Source organism: Ruditapes philippinarum, unplaced genomic scaffold (assembly GCF_026571515.1).
Source record: "Ruditapes philippinarum isolate M1 unplaced genomic scaffold, ASM2657151v2 ctg3166_1_1_1_1, whole genome shotgun sequence".
NCBI classification, from domain to species: domain Eukaryota; kingdom Metazoa; phylum Mollusca; class Bivalvia; order Venerida; family Veneridae; genus Ruditapes; species Ruditapes philippinarum.
This window is the reverse complement of record NW_026860098.1, coordinates 112,861-137,290: the sequence shown is the minus strand read 5'-3', so window position 1 is coordinate 137,290 and position 24,430 is coordinate 112,861. Positions and strand designations below refer to the sequence as shown.

General features: G+C 30.9%; 1 protein-coding gene across 3 annotated transcripts; it reads right to left on the bottom strand.

The window, feature by feature from the left end:
- Positions 1-2,574: 2,574 nt before the first annotated feature.
- On the bottom strand, positions 2,575-18,864 carry LOC132758881 (uncharacterized). 3 transcript variants are annotated; one of them, XM_060750588.1, is made up of 2 exons: positions 18,741-18,864; positions 2,575-6,041 (listed from the first exon to the last, which is right to left on the bottom strand). In XM_060750588.1, the coding sequence occupies exon 2, from the start codon at positions 5,985-5,987 to the stop codon at positions 3,474-3,476; it is 2,514 nt and encodes an 837-aa protein (XP_060606571.1). In that variant the 5' UTR covers positions 5,988-6,041; positions 18,741-18,864; the 3' UTR covers positions 2,575-3,473. The 3 variants fall into 3 exon arrangements, with proteins under 3 accessions (XP_060606571.1, XP_060606570.1, XP_060606572.1); XM_060750587.1 differs by lacking the exon at positions 18,741-18,864 and adding an exon at positions 12,702-12,877; XM_060750589.1 differs by lacking the exon at positions 18,741-18,864 and adding an exon at positions 7,193-7,462.
- Positions 18,865-24,430: the final 5,566 nt, after the last annotated feature.

Sequence of the window (24,430 nt, the reverse complement as noted above, 5' to 3'; positions counted from 1 at the left end):
AACATGCACATATTTTTTTATTGTTTTGCATTGTAAACATACAAACTGAGTTCTAATTTGAAAATTACAACTTGATAAAATGATAAGTCGTTTAAGCAATGAGTTTCTTTAGTTGTAATCCACAAAATCCAGATTTAAATAATATGTTTATGTCCAAGAAATCAATTTCAGACAAAACATCTACTTGCATACAGTACCTATCCTATCTAAAACTAACATAGGTTGCAGGATGGAAAACAAAAATAATATGGTAGTTCTAAGTTTGGTCAAATTATTACCATTGAAAATTCTATATTTACCATGGAATGGTATTGTTTTGTTTTCTACAAAGCACGACATTTGAATTTTTTGTACTTGGAACATATTTCTGTTTCATGAATTGTGTCATATCTAGAAAAGGTTTAAATCAGGTGCTGACAGTGGAAGGACAGACCTACTCGTATACAGCTATACATATACTAGTATGCGCTACCACCTATGTAGTAGGGGCATAAAAATTCAGTAATGTTAAAAAGTGTTATATCAAACAAAATTAAACAAAATTCATATTACAAATTGACATAAAGATTTCGTACAATGATAGCCTGAATCCTTGTAGGATCGCTCATGTGGTTGCCCTTGAATATTGTTATTATCATTAGCTATCAGTCAATATATTCAAACTGAAAAACGGTTGTTGTTTTTTTTTTAGAATTTGATGATATTCAAAATTATACGACTATACCCTACACACTAGGAAAAGTGAATAAAGTGCAGCTCTTCAAATAGTCGAGCTGAAACAAGAGATTTAGCCCTTAAAATGCCTCAAGCAAGATACCATAGAAACCGACGGAAAGTTGTAGCGAACATGATTGCGCAACTCAGGAGTAAATTTAGTTTATCGAAAAAATGCTTTAATCCGTTCTATACACTTATCCGTCGAATAAGTCAGATACAGTTACTCATGTTTTCAACAAAAATGTCTTCTTACAGACGTGAAGAAGACATTTTTCTAAGACAAACAACAGTTTATCCTCGGCTTCGCATCGGACAATTTGTTGTTTTCAGTCTATATTCTACTTCACCGTCAGAAAATGTTGCAATTAGATTATAAATAATTATCACCGTAGTTTGGTTTGAGCCAATGTCCAACATATTATTAATGAAGGCTCAGATTTAGGGTGGTTGAAGTGTAGAATGTAACTTTTGGAACTCAGCCAATCCACATTTAAATTATTATACCTCTCATTAATACTTACGAGGGATGATCCAGAATTACCTGAAATTTGTTTATAATTCTGAAAAAAATCATGTTGTCTTAAGCGCACAAAATGAAAGTTCCTCTATTTAACTGCAAGATAAAGATTGATTTAATTGCATCCAGTACCATCTCAGGTCGCCTTAAATAACCACGTTGTTTTTCTTATTTCTGTCCAGCTATTGTCTTTAAATAACATCAACCTGCTTTGCTGAGTTGTCACACACAGATAGAAAATGTGGCCAGTGAGAAATAGATTGTGTTTCTTTACCACAACAGGATACAATTGAAGATTCTTTTCTCATGTTTACCTAAAATTGTCCGTAGTACATATCAGTGTCAAATACTATTATTATTACGGGGCTATTTGTATGTATATATTTGAAGCTGACAGATTGGTCAGTGTAATGTACCGAAGTAAAGAAACATGTGTGTGATTTATTGCCTTTGTGATATGTCTCAACTGGAAAGACGAATCCGCCATCTCTGGTCATAGGGATTGAAAAATATTAACTTTGGTCGGAACCCCAACCCAGGACTCCCGGACCACCCTTCCACATCTTCACCGGCTAAGTTACGTGGTCACTTACGAACTTCATCTTTATTAATTTTCAAATATAAATTGTGATTAGACTGTCTTTATTAAAGTCTCATCTGAATTACATACGTAACGTACAAGAGACTGTCGAAGTATCATAGTCAAAGGGAGGCAACTCCCACTCCATACTGCAAGGATTTCCAATTTAACTTACAGAGTTACCTCTCTATCAGTTCCATATTCATATGCATATTACAACTATAAGAAGCTAATCTTGCATTCCTGAGGCCTATTGTGCCTTTAAATAGGAAAATAACTGCGTTAAGTTAAAATTATGCAAGATGTAAAGAAGAGCAGTTGCATTGATGGGTGATTGAACAGTTTGTCCCCCTTTTGTAGCATGGCCAAGAAGCTTTTTTATTCTACGGCCATAACTCAAAAATCATTCATCCGTAAAATCCGTTAAATATGCGCAAGTACTTGAGGTACCGATCAATCCAGTTTTACTCAGTTTGCATTGGTATAATAGAAGTCCGGACGAAACTTTAAAAAAAAACACTAACTCTGACAAAAACATTAAACTTGAAAATGCCGACGATATGCACCACCATCCGTGGTACTGACCATTCCTGTAAAGTTTGGATAGATTTTCAAGAGAAGTCCAAACAAATTTTGTGACGGACGGACAGACGGTTGGGTGAACAAACGGACGGGCGAACAGACAAACAGACGACAGAGATGTCGCCTCTTCTCTGTGACATTCTGTGTAATATCATATGGATTGAAAATAAACAAAATGACATTATAGTTCATTGTATATTTTATCATATTTCAGTTTTACAAAACAGTGACATTGAAACTTTACCCGTAAATTTCAAAATATTAAAGTTAATGTTAGCATATTTTGATTGAACATTGCATTATGAGGTAGGCCATACTTTATTGTCTGAAACAAAAATGAAATGATAAAGCGTATAATTTAAACGTGCATTTCTTGTACATCTTTTAAAATTATCGAAGCAATTAATTTGTCGTTGAGTTAATTTATGTTCCTTATTAGTTTCCGTATTTTCGAATACTGGAACAATGCAGCCGGCAATATGGAGTCTTGTCAGAAAGTGCCGAACTACAGCTGGTTCTACACCTAATAAAAATGTTAGAATACATTTATTAACGAAAATAAACTTACTGGTCGTTTGTCAAAAATGTTAATACATAAAATTGATCCTCTTACTGTCGGATTAGTTTTCAGAAATATACAATGTTGGTACAACGTTAACAGATTAAATATAATACATAGAAAATCTTATAACATATTTAACATAATATAATATATTTATACTTAACCAGGCATAAAAGAAATTAAAATATTGTAACAAATAAATGTGTAATATGATGTAGCTTCAATCGCTTTTTTTGTAATGGACGAAATGAAATGAACAAAAATATAAGTATATTGTTTTTAAAAATTGCGTTACGTTACACTTAATATACTTTATCCGTTTTACAAAGAGAAAAACTTCTGTTTGAATAAAATTTCAATAAAACGAATTGGAAAAGCCTCTTTTACTATAGTTTCAAACATTTCTCCGTAAATAGAATGGTTAGTTTAAAAATGTTTCTTAATTAAATTCTTCCGAAATAAAAAGGATCCAGTGAAAAATGGTGAACATATAATATAACATTGGTTCTACTAATCTAAATAATCATTTCACAAGATGATTCACTTGAGCCATCTTTGTCGTTATCTGTTGCTTCGAGATAGGCACGTAGAGGGAGTTTTTGAGATATATCGGCAACATTCGGTACATGTATCGGTGTTACTCGGACATTTTCGGAAACAACCGGGTTGTTTGTCGGTGGATTCCGAGTAATTTTGTATTGTTCCAATTTATCTCTTTTTCCTTGCTTAAGTGGTAAGGCATAAAGCATTTTATCCCCAGTGCATCTACGTGTTGAACCGCTCCAGTCACTGACAGGGGTGTTTCTAGGAAACGCTGAGTCATCAGAATCACTAAATGTAACAGAGTTGTTGCCCTTTGAATGAACAAATCCAGAAATATCAGAATTTCTTATTGAGCACGGTTTGTTTTCATCAACAGAAGTATCAGCCACTGATGACGAATAATCAGTTTTTGATGAAATTAATTTATGTTTTGCGACTGGCATATTGCTTTGGCGATGATTTGAATGTGAGGTAGAATCTGCTATTCTGATTAAATCTCGTCGTCTCTGGCGAGCATATGCTTTTTCATATTTGTGTGTATTTATTTCTTCTGGATTATGATAGTTCTTTACTTTAGGCACATAATTTTTATGTTTACTAGCACTTTTCGATGACTTGTATTCACGTCTCTTTTTTCTAGAGAATTTATATTCAGTATCCTCAGGAATTCTGTCACTAATTTTAAAATTTCTTCTCGATTCTTCAGGGCTGGATTGGTTTTGCCTCATAAAAGCACATATTGTACAGTCTGTGGAGTCTGACGCTGTTGAATATGCCGGTTCAACCTTTTTCTTATCAAGCAGACGCTTTTTAGCAAGAACTGTAACCGGAAGTTGATAACTATCCAATGTATGATCTGTCGTGTAACCATCAGAGAAGAAACTTGTGTCATGATCCTTTCTAATTAAAGAATTCAATAGATCTATTTTCACATGATTCTTATTATTGTCTACAGAATTAGAATTTTCCTGTAAAAGATTATCCCAACTGTCTGTCAGAAGCTGTGTTCGACTACTGACTAAACTCAACGCATCCATTGTCGATAACTGAGACAGTATTGTTTCTGAGGTTTGGCGCCAATCTTTCTCATATACACCACTTCCGCTTGATATGGAATCCGTGTCAGTCATTCTAGCAATACTTGAATCAGAATCAAAGAAACGTTTGTGTGTGTAAGTTCCAGACGCTTGGACCGCGGTGTACATCTTTTTCTCGGGAACTTGGATGCTTTCAAGGTCGGTGTCACGAATTTGCCAATGCTCTCCGGATGAGTTAAGCATTTCATGCGCTGATTCCGTATCTGAATCAATGTATTTATCTTCTAATAGATTTTTAAAGTACTGGCCATTAGAAACAGCTTTCTGATATTGAGAAAAGTATCCCGCACTGAATGGTCTTTGCATTTTAATACTGTGCTTGGAACAAAGACTGAGTCTACAGTTGATACAACCTTCATTTTCATAAAAATGTTCCTTCTCGGAATCAAATAATGGCACTGAGTGGAAGCAATTTTTATACAGAACTAAACATACCATTCCTACAATAAAGGAAACTGCAGCAATTAACAAAAATACGTTTTTGTCGAAGATGGATATAAAAGTATCCGAATGAAGGTACCAAACAATTGATATCACGATATTTTCGAGAAACATGACGAGGTAAAAGAACGCATATCTAAATGTTGTGTTTTCTGTGCCGAAATTGATGAAACAAAAAATATACATGAACGAAATCATAATTTTTTTGAGAACTTCCGTTGTTTTTGGTGAGCCTTCGTTATCGAATAATCCAAAGTTTGTACACAAACAAATGAACATTATCAATCCATGAAGTCCTAGAATTAAGAATATCCAGAAGAAATATATCGAAGCAAACAGTGTCAAACACAATATCCTTGACGTGATTTCTCCGAAACGCCAAACCAGACGACAAATAAAACTTAGACAGGTGATATCTCTTATTTCATATTCGTCCTGTCTTCTTGTAACCCGAAATGTTGCTAGGAACCAACAAGTGGCAAAGAATGTCACCAAAATAGTCGCTACATAAATCCAGTCACTGATGTCAAAGTATACTACGATGAAAGATTGGATTAATAAAAGTGGTAATAAAAATAGGAAAGTAAACACAAGTTGTAAATATCTTATGTAGTTCTGTCCTTGTGCATGGGAATTCAGATCTACTTCGCGGAATACATCAATATGACGCCAAAGAAAGCCAAGTTGAAGTAAGTGAATAACAGCTATTCCAATGGTTGACTTTGTGGATGCATTGTCTCCCTTTTCTGTGAGAAATAACACTGCTGATACGATGTGAAGGATGACGATTGGGAACACAAATAATCCTAAATATGGTAAAAACCACGGCTTTAACTCATCATGTGATCTGATGATATTTACGAAAACCCCATTTGTAACCAGCGTTCCTATATACAAAGCTGCTGAAATTGTCAGAGACAATCCGAAACGAATATCATGTAACACCATCGTTTGAACGCTATATGGTTACGTCATCTGTAATGATTGCCCTCATCAATAAACCTGCAAATATAAATGAATAATATTATTTTATCTCAATATTCTTTAACGGTGTAAAGATGTAACATGTTCCGTGAAGAGAAAATAGCATTATTCCGTCTTTGTTCCCGTGTCATCTCAAGATTTCAACGGTGAATTTGAACTGAAATGTTAATACTGTAATTTGTTCACAAAGTAATTGTTAAATGTAGATATCATTGTTCCAATGTAAACGTTGTGCAAATAATTACATGCATGACGGTATTGTTTTGTGATGACCTGTATAATATTGTCTTAAATAAAATATTTTCATATTATTCATTTCATAATATTTTGTTCGTGCACGTTGATTATTAATAGTTGCACACATTTTGATAAGGTAAAATTTGGCACACGTATTAGTTTAAAGTGTAAACAAAGGGTGTTTATCGTAATAAATGACTTAAAATCCGTGTATAAATTTTCTAACCTAGCACCGATCTATTATCAGAGATAATAAAATGATTCCAAATTGATATTTGAACTAAAAGGTTCGACATTTATCTTGGATGTGGACTTATCATTGAATGACAAATTTGTATGTCGTGTCACATCGAAATATGATCAAATTGATAAGTTTAAATTTTTATTCTGACCTAGTATCGAAGTATCAAAAGAGGAATTTCAAAATTGTTGAAGCAGTTTATTCTGTAGATAAAGGCTGTCAAATACTAATTTATCAAAGCAAATATCTTACAATGAAATAGCTAATAATGCGAGTAGATGACAAGTTATTTGACAAAATAAAAGATGAATATCAACTAAGGATAAAGTTAAGGGATTACAGCAAAATGTGTTATCATTTTGCGGGTCATAGTCGCTTTCTTAATTTTTTGTTTAGTATTCTGTTATCGTTTTTAGCCCTATATATTAGAGTAGTAACTCTATGAAGTATACTTTAATTCAACATGTTCCTATTACACAAATGTACATGATGATAAAAGTCATCTATGTTTTGTTTTTTTCGTTGTTTTTTTTTTTAATACTTTAACTCATCACACTCAAAAAGCCACCTTCAGTTTCCTGTTTTGATCAAAATACGTTCTTAAATGAACATCTTTGTATTCTACTATTCCCTTTCATATAAAAGATTTCACCAAAAATTAAAGTCATAAAATCAAAATTAATTTACTTACTTCTATTTATCCCATCATTTTTGTAAATTGTAACATGAACTTTATTACAAGAAATTCCAAAAAGGAAAAAAACGATCAAATTGTTAAATCCGCCGTAAATAATCTTATAAAGTTATGCAGCTAATCTTAAAATGAAATAACGTTAAAACGAATAACAAACATTAATCCATCCATAAGTTTATTTTAATCCTCTATAAGTTAAGTATATCTATCAAAGAACTGACTACAAATAATAAAATTTGGCAAGTTATTTTTCACAACTCTGAAACTTTAATACAATATTGACAATGCGGGCAATTTATGCAAGAAAGCTGTATAAACGTAAACTTGACATAAACCTTTAACACGTTTATTGCAGTAAATCATAAAAATAGTTCATGACAGAAACTTTAACGCACTAAAGACTAAATAATTATAACAAACATTTTCTAATTTGAGCTACTGTCATAAAATGACACAAGGTAACAATAGGCAGTATAACACCGGTAATAATTAGGAATGAAGAACTTTCATAAAAGACAATGGTGAAGAGTATAAAATTTCAAAGGTTTGAAAGCAGTTTAAGGCCCACATAATACAACAGATCCCACAACTGCGTTTTGATCAATGATAAAATATTTTTAAAAAAATAACAAGTTAAAAGTAGAATTTTCCGCATGAGAAGCATATCCTTTATTCTATATCCGAAATACAGTAATTATATCTAAACGTAGTTTAAATGTTTTCTCAAAGTTTCCCATTTATAAGAAAAAAATGAAAATGATAGTAATTTACTTTTTCAAAAAACATCGGTTAAAAAAGAGATTTCTACACTATAAAAATACAAACTACTTTAACCTTTTACGATGGTTCGTACAAATCATAATTTTCTGTCATTTCTTTTACCAAAAATACCTTTGATCATTATCATAACAAAATTTCAACTTTTTTGTACAAATCCGAAAAAGAAAACGAAATGAATGTTATTGTTAAAAAGCATTAAAAAATAATTAAGTCATTAATGCAATTACTCTTGTAATTCGTTAATTATATAAGTGTAGCCCTTTGAAATGAAAGTATTTAAACATTACCTAAAATAGCGAATGATGAAGGAGATAGCTATAACATTGACAGGCAAATGTCAACATGCACATTGTATTCTTGTTAGTCATTAGAAATTATAATTACTCTAACAAAGACGACAAAAATGTTGATGACAAAAACAACTACAACTTCATTTTCTATGAAGGTATGTATTCTTACATTTATTGTTAGTCACCACCAGGAAGCCGCCTGAAAACGCTTATTATAAATCCAGGAACCGAGCTGCTCAAACTTATCGAGTCTTTCAGTTTAGCCTTTTAAATCGTAGACATGTCAAACACCACAAAGAAAAGGTTGGTGATACATTTAGAAGTTCTTGTATCTTGAATGCTGGAATAAAATTCTAACGCCTAGACGTCCAGATAATTTAACTATGATAATTTTACAAGTACACAGACGCCTGGTCAGTACTACGGGAATGTTATAGACCAGTTTAAGTCATTTTACGTTATTCAAGAATCAACAAACTTATATCCCGGATTTTGTTTTGTAACAACACTTCTTTACTTTTACTTTCGCACGTGTTCACATATGCTATACCCTTCTTGCCTTATTGACGAGTTGACAGTTCACAATTTATTTTGCACACCATAGCTAACATCTAACTATATCAACATCTGCACCACATTATAAATTTGTATAGCTACATGATAAATGTGTTCATTAAAGATGTATTTTACTTAAGCTTAGATGCTAAAGTAGCAGTACTTGAATGCCTCTTTTAATATGAATTCGATCGACAAAAATGACTCATAAAGTAAAAGATTGGCAAAACAAAAAAGTAACACTATCAAACTGACATTACAGATATAGGCTAAAATAAAGACTATCAACATTTGTGTGATAATATCAAATTGTTTTGTTCATTCTGTCTTATTTGTTAGGTTATAAAGATTACTTGATCACCTTTTAAAATATCAGAGACCTCACAACTAGATATCCATCTATAATCAATTGGTCCTATTGACTGATTCTTTTGATACATACACCCCTTTTTAGCTATCTATCAAATCGATAAGCTTGGCAGGTTAAAGTAATGATTCAGGCAAAATATAAACACACATACAGTAAGAATACTGTGTGAATCTGTTAAAGAATTTAAATGTTAAATGGCAAAGATGTACGCTGAAGATAATGTAATAGGTTAGGGGATACATTTCAATGAATTTATTAAACCTAATCCAGATGTTTCTCTATGAAAGACAATTTTTCCATTTGATTTCAATGCCATTTTAAATAGTGTAATCTGCTTATTTAAACAACCATGATAAGCAACTTTACTTATTTTTGATGTCCATTACAAAAAGAGTTTTTGGACGCTTCTAATTCATTTGTTTAGTTTAAATTCAAACAAGAAATCTGAGAGACAAATAAATGACCATTGTTAAAGGTAACACAATCGATGTTAAACCTCAAAAGGTCAGCAAATCTCCCTGCTTTTATAAGAAATTATTTTAGTACAAATATTACTTGTGTCTTCCTTTCTCATTAGCAAAACATGTTTCTATCTATGAATAACATGAACCTAACAGTGTAGTAGTACAACGCTTTGCACTTAATTGTAATATAGCCCCCGGTCTAATTTATTCATGTTATTCTAAATATTTGATCAAGGACTGTCAATATTGCTTCATACTAAAGTCATAAAGTGTCATACCTTAGTTATTTCGAATACACTAAATAGTTACGTAAGGTTTCATAATACAACCATTACATTACTTTTAGGGGTTAACGTTTCTAACTTTTTACAAAGAGGATCATGCATATAAAACCATTTTAAGAACCCTGTAATACGATGAAATAATATACTGATGTATGCACAGTCGGGCTACAACACCTTCAAGGGGCATTTTCTAAAAGAAATTTCCTCTAAAACTTTGGGGGAAAAACTAGAAAAAAAATCGTTATTAAAGACCCTTACAAAAGACGGTGAAAATATTGAAATACACTCCCACCTTTGTTATTGTTTTATTTAAAAAAAGAAAGAAAACACCTTGTGATGATAAAGACATACACTGAATTTATTTCTAAATACAGAGAAAGACCGCTAAAATACTGCTCAGCTATACAACTTTGTAGGTATTGTCCTCGAGAAACCCGAGCAAGAACGATCTTGTTATAGCAAATAGTCTCCTGTAAAGTTTGTTCATGTTTAATGCTTGAAAATAGAAATGAGCCGCGTCACGACAAAACCAACATAGTGGGTTTGCGACCAGCATGGATCCAGACCACTCTGCGCATCCGCGCAGTCTGATCAGGATTCATGCTGTTCGCTATCAGTTTCTCTACTTGTTATAGGGGTTGTAAGCGAACAGCATGGATCCTGATCAGACTGCGCGGATGCGAAGGCTGGTCTGGATCCATGCTGGTCGCAAACGCATTATGTTGGTTTTGTCGTGACACGGCTCAAATGTCTTTTCATTTCTGTACTATTGTTAAATAATTTTGTAAAAGTAGCGTAAATACGTTTGACTTGCAAATTTGTTTAATGTTTTGATTTCTATTTTCCACTCATTGTTGTATCAACGAAATAACACATTTAAATGATGAATTTATAGTATTATAATAACATTTACTGCCTACAGAATTACAATGGAGCCTAGATTTATATTGAAAAATGTATATAGAATAACAATCCATGCATAATTTTGAAGAAAATATTCGCAAAAATATTTATTTAATGGTGAAATTATACTGTATGAAGGGAAGAGCTTTTCATATAGCCAACACTCTCACTATGTACTTTTTTGAACTTCAGCAGCGAGTTCGTCGCAATACAACGTAAAAACTATATTCACTAGATAAATATAGTCAGATTGAGTCTCACTGGGAACAAGGAAAATAAAGGCTTCGAACTCACTTCTTTGTCCATTTTTTATTGTGGTCAAATGTGTTTGTTTAAGATAATAGTAAATAACAAAACCCTGAAAATTATCATAAAGTACAATTCATAAGTAACAACTACGTATGAATATGATCACATCGGCCATGAAACAAGTAGTCATTGAAATGTGATATGTTTGCGCAGATTGAATTTTCAGTCATAAATGAGAGCCCCACTGCCTCATCAGTTCATATAGTTTCATTTACAGTAGTTAAACATCATTGTTATCTTTTCAAACTACAATTATACACTCGATTTAATTTTCCACCTGGTTTCATATCCACTTTTGTTATGTCGAAACCTTTAAGATAGACACACATCATTTCATTGTTCATTAACGTGAAACTTGTTTTTTTGTTACCAGATCTTGTTTTTTGTATAAGGTCTAGTTGTCACTCAAATAGCAATGTGATCATTCGTGTGACGCTGTATGTAAACGTTGGTTTTGTTTCGCGCTAACCGAAGGCAATAAAACCATTATAAGGGTGTAAAATGTGTGTTCATTAAAGTAGAACAAGAAAAAAAGCGTCTGAGCTTTAATTACTTTTGAAAATTCTCATGACATAAGTTATTATTCAAAATTACGTTTATAGTCATTTTGTAACTAATTGTAGTTTTAATTTATCTACTTTACAAGAAACACATCAAATATTTGTAGAATGCAATAAATTGTATATTATTGAATTTGAAAACTCTTAATGCATACATATTTCGTGGCGATACTTATGTGTCCATCTTGGTGAATTTTAAGGTTCGGACAATAATGACCTGAATTAAAAAGTCGGCATGCAACCAAACTACATACAATGAAGGAGAAATTTGTAGAAATCTATTTACCAAAATAGGTATTTATAATAGGTATGAATTAGACATGTTTATAAAAATGTTTGATGAAAATATACGTAAAGCAATATAAAAAGTAGTCTTTATTTAAAATCCAATATATGTAATTCAGTGTGTGTAAGATGAAAGTGACCAGCCTCTGCCACCAATAGAGACCCAGACCAGTCAGAACCACCGTGCTATCTGGCAAGGCTCTCTACTTATGGCTGACTTTCATATTGATAACTCCTGAATTGATAATGGGAAGTTAACAAAACAAAATAACCTGGAAAAGTCAATGTAGGAAACTGAAACTGAATATATAAAGCTTTAAAATATGCAATGATTTTAGAGGTAACTGACTCATAACGTTTTTTTAAAATTACAAATCAGAACGTACTTAGAACGTTGAATCTTGTTCCCTTTAGTATGATAAATGCTAGTGTTGTACACCAACTTTATATTAGTATCAAAATATATAATCCTGACAATCTTTTTTTCTTGTTATGATATTTCAAATGTTAATGTGATAAAATATTTTATAGCATTTAATAATTATTCAGAAATTCTGTGATTGAAACTGTTGCAATTTTGTTAAACGTTTGAATATTATAAACCAGTTATAAGCTACTTAAATATAGCATAAATTGTAATGAAAGAAGATTCTATTTTTCGCTTACATTATTTAATGGAAGTTAAAAATGAAATATAAAAACAAACCAGTTTAATAGTCCATAGTAACACTTTATAGTGGGGGCTTAAAATTCCATTGCCGTATTGACCAGCACGTTAACCAAATATAAATGTACGCGGTAGTTTGAAGAAAATACGAACAAGTTAAGCGCGCCTTGTCAACATAACATACACTGATTGCCTCAGTGAATACATTCATTCTTTCTCAACCAAGTCACTTTACTATCAAACATACCTGTGTCGGTTGAGGGTCATACAAAGATTGCTACTTCAGTGTCATTTGTCAACTTTTCAGCTCAAATTCGTTATTTGTCCAAATACATCAAATATATCATATTCTATCACTACAAATTTTAATTTGAGAACTTAGGAATTTTATACATTTTTTGCTGTCAAGTTAACAAGGTTAAAATGATAAAGCATTTCGTGAGAGAGAAAAAAACTGGTAAGCGCTTTGCTTTGGATGGAATTTAAATCCTAAAGGGTTACTGATGGTAAAAAGATTAGAAAATGCTTTTAAAGAGGCATCTAGTTCAGTTTTAAAATATAATTTTATTGGATTTAGTTCGGTCTTTAAACTAAAAAATAAATAATTAAAACAATGCATTCAGTACTCAATATGGAGAAACCCCTAGGGGAGAAATACGAGAATTAATTTAAATTGAGTCTCGACTATTGTAGATATATTACAGATATCACGTCGGTCATCTGAATTGATCACTGGACTATCTTTTTATGACTATTTAACTGACGGGCGTTAAATGCTGATGCCAATCTATAGTATGTACTAGATATATACAAAATATGAACATCAGCTTTCATTACCATATGCTCAGGGTAATGATTTAAAATCGCTTTTATTGACACATTTTCTTTTTATGAAAATATTACAATGAAACGCTAATGATTTAGTGAACAATGATCTTTTAGCAATGTACAACAATTTGATTTGAACTTTATTCACATAACATTTGTGTTGAAACGGTCATTTTTTTTTGTTTTTTGTTGTTGTTTTTTTTTTGTTTTAGAAATTAATACATTGCACATGTCATTGTAGAAATTTCGTATGCGTATATTTAGGGACCCATTTTGCGTTTGTTCCCCTCAAATGGATATGATGTATGGTTTATTATGAAGAACGTTAATGTAAATAATTCGTTAAAATGAGTTAATTTAATTCAGCCTTGTTCTGTGATAATCTTTAATTGCTCCAATATCTCCTTATTCATTATTATGTATATGAATATAGACATACAACTTGGTATGACATTGTAATTTTGTATGTACCATCCTGTAACCTGTAAATATCTACTTCAAAACCTGTTGTGATTCGTGTAATTTAACAAGTACGATTAAAGTAACAAAAAACGAAGTTTTGCGAACAATGAATTTTAAAGTGTAATACAAAACTGTCCATCGTGAAGTGTTTGTCAATAGTTAAATCTCTCCTTTATCTCGACCTATATTCACTTTAATTTGAATATGAACATGTTGTTTATAAGTTTCAATACTATTTTATTTTATTAAAATATTTGCCCACACGCTTTCGTTTTTCCATAGATGAAATATGGAGAGTTGTTAGCTCAATATGAAGATGTGAACCGGATATTAGCCGCAAACCCAAACACAAGCCAACCAGGAGAAGGCGCTAGATGTAATAGTGGCTTGAGGTTTGCCTCTCATCTCGGGGATGTTGTGTGTACGACTAGGATCACTGTCATATATCCTCTTATGACACCAATAGTTGCAATATTTGCAGGAAAAAATGGACTCAGCTAAAGACTTTCTTTACAATCGGGTTTATAATTATTGTGTACATTAAAAAACGAATCACGACTAAATTGCTGTCCGTATGTCAAACTTTCTTTGTACAATGGAGTATTTGAATTTGATTGGCTAAAGCTCAACTTTCTATTTATAAGAACTTATCAAAAGCGCAAAAAGTCCTTCAAACGAGACATTGTTTATACAAAAGGCGCAAATATTCCTCCCTACATCACAGGGTGAGAAAAATGTGCAGTCTGATCGGGACTCGAATCCGGGACCCTCGGAATACCGTTCCGCGACTCTAACGACTGAGCTATCCGGTCGATTACACATTTTCGCCCCAAAATAGTAAACAGTTCTAACACAAACAAGACATTGTTTATGCATATTTTGTGTTGCCATGGTGCTATAAAATTTGAACTTGATGCATCATTTCTTGTGAAAGATCTAGTAAAAACGTAGCAAGACTCTCTTTCATAGAAAGTTACTTCATAAATTCAAGCAAATTGAATTTGTGAATTGTAATGGTTGTTAATGTGGTTTTACTGTCATTTAAAACCATTTTCAATGCGTGTTATGTGTCAAGAGTGCAAATGTAAGATTTTTTATAACAAAACCCAAAAGATTTATCTAATTTAAAGGTTTTCATTTGCGGTTATAACTACATTTGGATTGAGTAGTTTTTTAAGGAGTTGTTTTGCAAAACACGTTTCGTTTGTATTGCAGCAGTATTTAAAAATTGACAGCATTAATAGCACATTAGACGAAATATATATGTCATTCATTATCCAGATGATCAAAAATGAAACATTACGTAAAGCAATTTATTAAATATTTTCCTGAACAGTTTATTCTGAAGGCTTAGCGCATCGTAATTGGTAGCATTGACATACACCAAATACGAGTATTGCAAAACTTGGAATGGAATAAGGTGACTCAAAACCCCTTGAAAAGACAATTTAAATAAAAGCAAATGAAATTCGACATCTTTTGTTACTTCCTCTGTAATCAAAATAATTGGTACTATTTTAATCAAATGTGCCATTTTATGACTCAGAAGTTATCACCGCATTTAGCAAATGAAAAATTGTTGATATTTGTTATCCATAAAACAACTTTATCCATGTAATAAAAATTGGAAAAACCCCACTAATGTCACACAAAATTCTAGGCGATGTATTATTTTATACTAAAATGGTTTACATTATGTAGTTTTGAATGTTTTGATATGAATTTTAAATGATTGTACTAAAAATATTAAACGTGTTAGATAGAAATTGTTTATAAATCCAGGATTGTTAGTCGGAGATATGTAAGACTGTAAGACATACTGTGCACATCGAATTCACCACTAGTTTAATCATATTTTATTGCTAATATATATATGTAAATATACAGAGAAACAAATTGATTTCGAAATAACAAATAGCAAAAGGGATGGGCCCAAGTTCTTACAACATAAGCGATCGGCCCTCCCCTGAATTCACCACTATAGGGACGCTCAGCCTCTGATTTTTAAAAATACGAAACGAAAACTCTTACTACCTTTCACCTATTATATTCTATTCATCCATTTTTCAAATAAATCATACCATATGCATTACTTTTACGGTGTTCGGCCTGTTAAATTGGCAAGATTTGTTGTCATTTTTGCTAACATTGTTGCTTATTGGAAATTTATAGTTTACAGAAAATTGCGACAATTACCAATGTCCCACATGCTTATGGTGGATGAAATTACCATCACTTAGGAGCAGGACCTTAAAAATGACAATATTTGATTATACTTCAATGTATCAGAAATACAATTCAATAATTAAAATGTTGTGTTTTACAGCGATAACCAGGTTGAACAGGCATTTTAATGATATTACTTAATGATGAAGTAATTAATATTAACTCTTAACATGTCAGTTTATATTTCAATTCGAAAATCAACTAAAGTTAAATTTATCCATACAGCCAACCAAATGCCCCTTCTTTAAATAAAAAGCAATTTAAGCTTATTTTCAGAAAATGACTAAAGTGGTTGTCATACTTAGATTTTCAAACAAGTCTATCTGTAATTTAATATAACGCTCTGGCCCAACTTCAAAGGTGAATTTTAGCTATTTCAACCTCCATTCGGAGAAATTAGAATACATTTTTAAAAGTAATCTTTTTAAAAAGGCAAAATAATACTTCTATTTTCTACATAAACAAGATTTGATTTAGAAATGAAATAATATAGAAATTATGTACCTCAACTAAATGTTTGTTGTCAGAAAAAATGGGGCCGGTCATTGAATATGATATAATTAAGCGAGTTTTCATATTTATATATACTCAATAATCATAAAGGTACTTGATTTGAATAGAATTAAGGTAATGTTGATGTGTTATATGATTAATGAGTTTTGTTGAACGGGAGGCACTTTTAATGATATTACTTAATGATGAAAGGAATTAATATAATATAACATGTCAGTTATATTTCAATTTAAATTACTCAGTTAAATTTATCCATACAGCCAAATGCATTCTGTTCAAATGAAAAAGCAATTTAAGCTATTCGGAAAATGAACTAAAGGGTTGAATCTCAATGAAACAAGTCTACATGTATTTAATAAACGCTCTACCCTAGGACATTAAAACAAGGTACAAATTTAGCATATCAAATAAGCTTGGTCGGACGAAGTTAGTAGTTTTCATTTTAAAAATGTAATCTTTAAACAGGAATGAATAATACTTATATTTTTGAAATAACACATTTTTGTTTAGATAATGAAATAAAATAGAAAATTATTGTTCTCAAGTAAATGAATTTTTGTCCAGAAAACAATGGGCGGTCATTGATATGATATAATTTTAAGAAGTTTTAGGAGTTATGAAGCCTGCGTAACACAGAAAGCTTTCAAAAACAAACATTTAAGACCGGTAAAATACGAGAATACTAAGTGTTTTAACATGATATTCAAAGTGGAAATTATTGAATTTAACGAAACACACCCACAAACGCGCGCGCACGCACATACACATACCAAAAATATGTCGAGAAGAATGATCTTCGGACTTTAAATGTAAAGTCTCTAACTAGATGAACAGAGAGAACCACCGGAAGTCCATCATGTAACTTTGTTAGAACAAATGTGCATTTTTATGTTCTTAATTATACTAACCGAATGATCATATCGCCATAGAAATATTAAATCAAAGCTTTCGTCTACTGAGATGTTTAAACGATATACTTTGTATTGTTTGCCTATAAACTCAATGCTTCACTTGAAATCTTTTTTCCACCTGGTTTTACACCACTATTGTTATGTCGAAACTTTAATTGATAACCTTCATCATTTTAATGTTGACATTCATTGAACTTTGCTTTGTTTGATCCAGCCGCGTTTGCAAACTGACTAGCCGAGTGATGATTCTTAGTGACATTAAGTATCTCTAGGTTATATTTGGCGCTGTAACTATATGTTATACTTAAGAAGGTGACTTTTCAAAGAATATTATATTCATAAAAGACGTATTTTAGATTTAGTACGAGCAAAAAGCCTTCTTGGGTTTTTAGTATGCCAATGAATAAATGGCATTGATTTGAACTATACATTAAGCATAATTTTTTCATCGGATTTTTTTCTAAATTTTAGATATATTATCAATGACAAAAAGAATAAAACTATGCAATTTATTTTTTTTGCTGCATAACAGGAGTATATAAGAATTAAGTAATATAGCATAAATTATCTAAGAAAAATTAATTTTGAGATCGCCATGATAATAAAATATTCTTTCATTAATAAGGAATATATTCTTACCATTACAATAAAATACAAATCTGCTACATGTATCTAAAATTTTTACGCAACTAAATCAACATTCACTTAATTCATATTTTGTACTGGTTAAAAAAATAATAAAATAATAGTGTAGTATATTTTCATAATATTATCTAATTTTAAAAATACGTCCAATGTTGATAAAATGATTGTGATTTAGAAAAGAAAGTAAATTAAAAAATGTTTATTTTTATATTTATATCTAGTAAACATGTAACGATTTATCAGTGAGTTCATCAAATAGCTAATAAATGATATAGTAAAGACAAATGATTTAATTGGACTTTAATATGAAAATTTAGAGTCAAAATTTTAATATTGAATTTATAGAAAAAAATCTAACATTCATCGGTTTACTTTTTGCAGTATAGCTGTGACTCATACAGTAAAATATTTATGCTAATATGTTTTTAATAGGTGAATATGTTCAAACAATTCAATATAGTAACATTTTATCAATCATATGATAAAAACAAACCATTTTATATAGTCCGCTTAGCACTCACTTCATACTTGAAGATTAAAATTCCGCCGCTTTATTGACCAGCACCTTGTACAAATATGAAGGTATGCCGGTAGATTTTAATATAATACGAACTCTGTCAACATGGTAAACATTGATTGCCTCACTGAATACATTCATTCTTTGTCAATGCTCTGATTTGAGGTCACATGATAAATTCACATCTATTGACATCAGATTTCAGATGCGTGCTAAAGTGGTTTAAAAATGAACATTAATAAATTAAATTATATTGCTGGAAGTGTTGTTGCAATATAACTATTGTTATGTTATTTGTATATAGATTTATAATATGTAAATTACGTGCTTCAAATAGTGATGCATTGATGGAGAAGAATATTCTGACGGGTAAAATGTAAAGAATGAATTTAAAAGGTCAAGTCAAGACGGTGCTTTTACACTTGTTATTAATTAATGACTTGCTGATAATGATAATCTATTTCGCGAAATAAAAAAGTTCAAATTGACGTTTTTCAACGTTTTTGTAAGTTATTTACTTTGCAAGACATCTTAGTCATTGAATTAGAAATTCAAACGGCAGTTGACTTTTTGCTTGTGAAAGTTTTCAGCAATAAGAACGTTTTGCTGTATTTATTAGATATTTTCTTTATTCTATTTTGCAGATTATAAACCAATGATTGATTTTATATTTAGATTTATATGCTTACTATATATCATTCTCGTTAGCCCGGAAATATTGTTAAATAGTCATGCACGCTATGATTCTAATAATGTACGCACAAATATAGGCCCAACTATACTTAAAACTGCAAGTATGCAAGAACGCCCTAAGATCAGTTAGATTCCTGTCAGAAAGGTAGAATTATTTCATGCACGGACGCTGCCTATAGCTAGCATGTGTATAGTCGTTGGTACCGATATTCGGGTTCCATACCCTGTCTGACATTATTGCTTTCCCCCACAAGAATGTCACCTTCTGTCGGTAGTCATACAGATAAGACCTATAACGTACTTAAACAAATCATTGAGTGTTAACAAATGGATGAAACACGTCTTAATACATAGTGAATTTCAATAATTTCTAAATTTCAATATTCGCAACAATTTGAGTTAACTTGAATATTGTACCATACTAACCAAGATATCGTAAGGCAAGTTAAGCAGCATTGCATGATAGTTTATATTTTTTAGTAAGGGTTGATTTACATATGACCCTAAATCAATTAAAAAAAGTAAATCTCATGGAATGTAATGTTATTCACCTAAATTAAATTATTTTTGACATTTTATGGCATTTTATTTACATTTAATGTTAACTGGGCGAAACATTTAATTTTCTGTCGTGAGACAGCACAGTAAACCTTTACAAAGTTTTCAATTAAGATTGAATTATAATAAGAAAATATATTAAAAATGTATTAAACTTGTAAAACCAGGTCAAATAGACATGATTTGGTATTCAAATTTGTTTGCCAGTTCAAATGTATTTTATTTGGCATTTTGAAAAAAATCAACGCGTGGATAAACTTAAAGGACCTTGTATCGCAAGGACCGATGCATCCTTTATTCAGAATGAAACGAATGAATCTGTTTTACCGCGAAAATGGTTATATAAAATAAACGAAATGGATTTAAATATTTTGTGATGTTATCGTGTTAATTTGGTTAATGTCAGTTTTATGGGAAAATGCCATGTTTCTGCAATAAAATACATGTAAAGGCTTTCCATATGTGTATCTAATTATTTAGTCTGACCAAAGTAGATACAAGGCTTTTGGATCTAGCTCAGAAACGCAAATTTTCCCTTTCGGTACAGTGACAATATGAAAACATTCTTCAATAGCTTATGTTTATTGCCTTTGTACAAGTAAACTATTTTGATATTTACGAGACAATTCTAAACGATGAAAGTCATAATTTACGATAGTATTTCATATTATATAAAGACATTATGCTTTTTTTCATACAAACATGTTAACATCTTTGTATTATAAATCAAGATTTTATTAACGATCATAATCATTTCATATTAATACTTACGTATTTATGGAATGCTATAGGCGACACTTCACGTGACCAGGACGATGTTATACAACATTAACTTGCAACAAAAATTTCGCTAATTACTTATTAAGATATGTGTTGAATAGCTGGACATGTAACTGCCATTAATTACCTATGAAATACGTGCCAACATCTTACATGAAATAAAATTGTAAACCGTTCGTTCACACTACTATGTGAACAATTGTCAATGTGTGTACAGTAATTTTGACAGGTCAAATAACTTAACAAGCATTTGTGAAAAGAAAATGCATTAAAGAACCTATGTTTTACAACTTAAAGCAGTACTTGTATAACCACTTTTACGAAATATTAATAGAAAATATATGTGTTCCGAATTGTAAAACATGTAAAACATAATATACAACAAAATACTATTTACTTGAACAAACATTATTAAAATGCCATGCAAATATAAACTTTCAAAACATAAGTATAAAAGTACAAACAAATAAAGCTATTCGACAGGGCCACATATGATTTCAGCCATATAACTTCTTCTTTTCCTTTTTTTATATATTGGACGTTTCGTCCTTATTCAAAAACATTCGGGCGTTGATATGGATGCTGAGTCATAATTACAACAGCGTCGACACATTATTATCTTACATACAATTATCCACAGGCTTTCTTTATTCATGGATAAACTGGATAGTTGAAATCATTAGAAAGAATTAAAACTTCTTGCCAATATGGTTTTTATTCCCGTCATTTATTCAATCGGTCTTGATTTTTAGATGATGTTCGTTTATTCCCACGATAACGTTCTTATTTAGTAAAATATCTTATTTCGCATCATCTTTGAAATAGCTTTATCTGTTTGAATAAAGTGGTGTCAAAAGTTAGCAAATTGTTCGTACTTTTATCAAGTATTTGTTAAATTATACTGCATCAAACAGAATTACGTACAATTTGAAATAAACAATTATACTTCATACGGGAAAACTTTGTATTGGCGGTGTGCAGTGTAACATTTAAGTTAAAAGTATTTTGTAATGCAAACCGTAAGCTAGCTGACACACTAGACCAATATATACGTTGAATGTTGGTGGCTACAATGACTTACTTTTAGTCAGGCCAGCCTGTGTGCATATATGCTTACTCTGTCAGGTGAAACTAAACTGGTTGTTGCCTAGATACTGAAATCCCCCACATTCACAATGCATTTGTATAAAATAAAAAAGTGTACGTCTGCTATACAAAGTGGCAAGGGTCAAAAAAAATATTTTAAATGATATAGATATTGACATATGGTAAAATGGTACTGTATATATTTTTTTGCAAATACAAAAATGTCTGAATGCACGAGTATAAACAAAAAGATAATTTAACTAGCAATTCATACAAAGTGTGTTATTTTGAAATCACTGCATATATATATAATATGTCACCGTTGTTGTGACTTTTTCCGACTTTTTCCGATGTGCATTGTCATTCATCACTCGTTAAATTATACGTGTTCACTATGTGCATATACATCCATGTATTTAGTAACTCAACATAATCATTTAGACCAGCACTATTAAGTGTTCAGAATTGAGTACCGCTCAAGCCGGTGCTAGGGGGGCATGAGGGTTACTGCACTTATTTATAATCCTTCATGTACAGACTCAATCAAACCGAGTCTGCAATTTTCACGTACTTCTGTTGTGATTAATGCTTCCGAGGGATCACTTTGTTTTCCAGTTTTTTACTGTGTACGTTGTCATTCAAATAGTCACTGTGTGCATTGTCATTCAAATACATGTTCACTATGTCTCATATATATTATTGATTTAATAACTTAGTCAACACAAAGTGCTCAATGTTCTTTAAATGTTTTTTTCCTCCAATTTATCGCAGTTACGTGTATTTTAGCAACAATATAATGTAATGTCAGTTCCTTTTGTAAATCAATTTGCTCGGTTTTAAAAGGATTGACAGACAATAGAGACGAAATTACATGATATGCGAAATTTTCAGGATGATTTTAGACAGTGTAAAAACTGCTCCAAACGTTTTTTTCTTTTACTTTTCTCTATTTATCTTTAGAAGTCACAACCAACATATTTTGCTGTTAAAGTTTATCTGATTTTGATATAATTAGACCTGTTTATGGAATGTTATCTTGTTAGATCTTTGAAAGATAAATTGCACGTAATCAGCGGGAAGTTTTTTCTTTCGCACGCGACCATGCTGTAGGACGGGTTTTCTAAAGATACGGAAATTATTTTGGTAAATGTGGTAAATTTTGTATGTTTAATAGAAGAAAGGATCAGACATAAGTTTCTACACTAACTGAATTACACGTAATGTAGAATAGAAAGGAGGTTGATGGCTCTATGCAACGCATTTAGCTTATGAATTACTTCGAGCAAATACAATGTATATCAGTGAGATATAAGTTATATGCTAAGTGAAATATACAATTTTGAATTCAGTTCTTTATATGAGTAAAAAGCAAGACGACGGATAATAATTTCACGACGTCATAGTAACCACATATAAATACGAGCGTCATTTTGTACCAATTTTGATGATGGCTGACTATAGTTTTAATGCAAAAGTTAAAACATACGGGTAAAATATACAGAAAATTTGTTTCTTTAGAGTAAATATTTGACATATGTCACTTCTACATGAAATCTTTGCGCTCATAAAAATATTTTAATATTCTCACTTTTCAGTGACATATATTAGACCTACATAATCACTAAAATTAAACAAATATTCTCTATTAGCGGAGTTCGTGACCCGTTTTTTCATATGTAATCGAAACTCTAATTCAGCTATAAATTTTTCCCATAGGAAATATAAATCTTAAATTTCTTTTTCAATTCATACATAATTGAAATCAAAATCTAGACTACTTTCACATATAGAATTGTCACAAAAAAATGTTATACAGTCCCATAGATGATACACCTGTTGTGACGTATATTGCGTGACAATTTCAATTTCTTTAATGAGAGTCAAATAAAACATTTACTAAACATTAATCTTCATTCTATATGGTTTAATTTATGGTAAATAAATTACTTTTGACAGTATTTGTGATTTCTTATCCTAGGTTTAATATTCACTTTAGTAAATGTTTTATTCAAGTTTTATTAAATAAGCGAGTCAACCATTTCTTAACTGGTTGATAGACTGGTCTTAAGTAGAGGTTAAACAGTTCAGAACCTTGAAAGGTAAAATATATTATAATTATAAACATATGTTATGCATATATGAATGCTCACTAGATTTTAATATGTTACAGAGAAAGTTCAGAAAAAATAACCATCCCGTTTAATTGAAGTCATTTATCAATAAATTTTATTGAAAGATTATTTTCGGTGTATCCTTTTTATAGCTGTTCAGTTCTTATAGCTACAGGTTTATAGTCTATAATATTCCAAATAAAAATGTTTGTACACAGTCATTTGTAATTATTGATACATTTTATGTCCATTAATTAATACATCAACGTTGAATTTACAAATTATATGTTTTGAAATAAGTTACAGCAGTGTTTTTTCACCATATCTTGTTTCTTTTGTAAAGATTCGTTGGCAATCATTCAGTATTGATAAATTATTTGATTTCATTGACAAACATTTATAACATATAAGCAGAACATAGTTTATGACAAGAGACAA

Coding starts and splice junctions, on each gene's coding strand:
- LOC132758881 (XM_060750588.1), bottom strand. CDS start 5,987: ATGGTGTTACATGATATTCGTTTCGGATTGTCTCTGACAATTTCAGCA.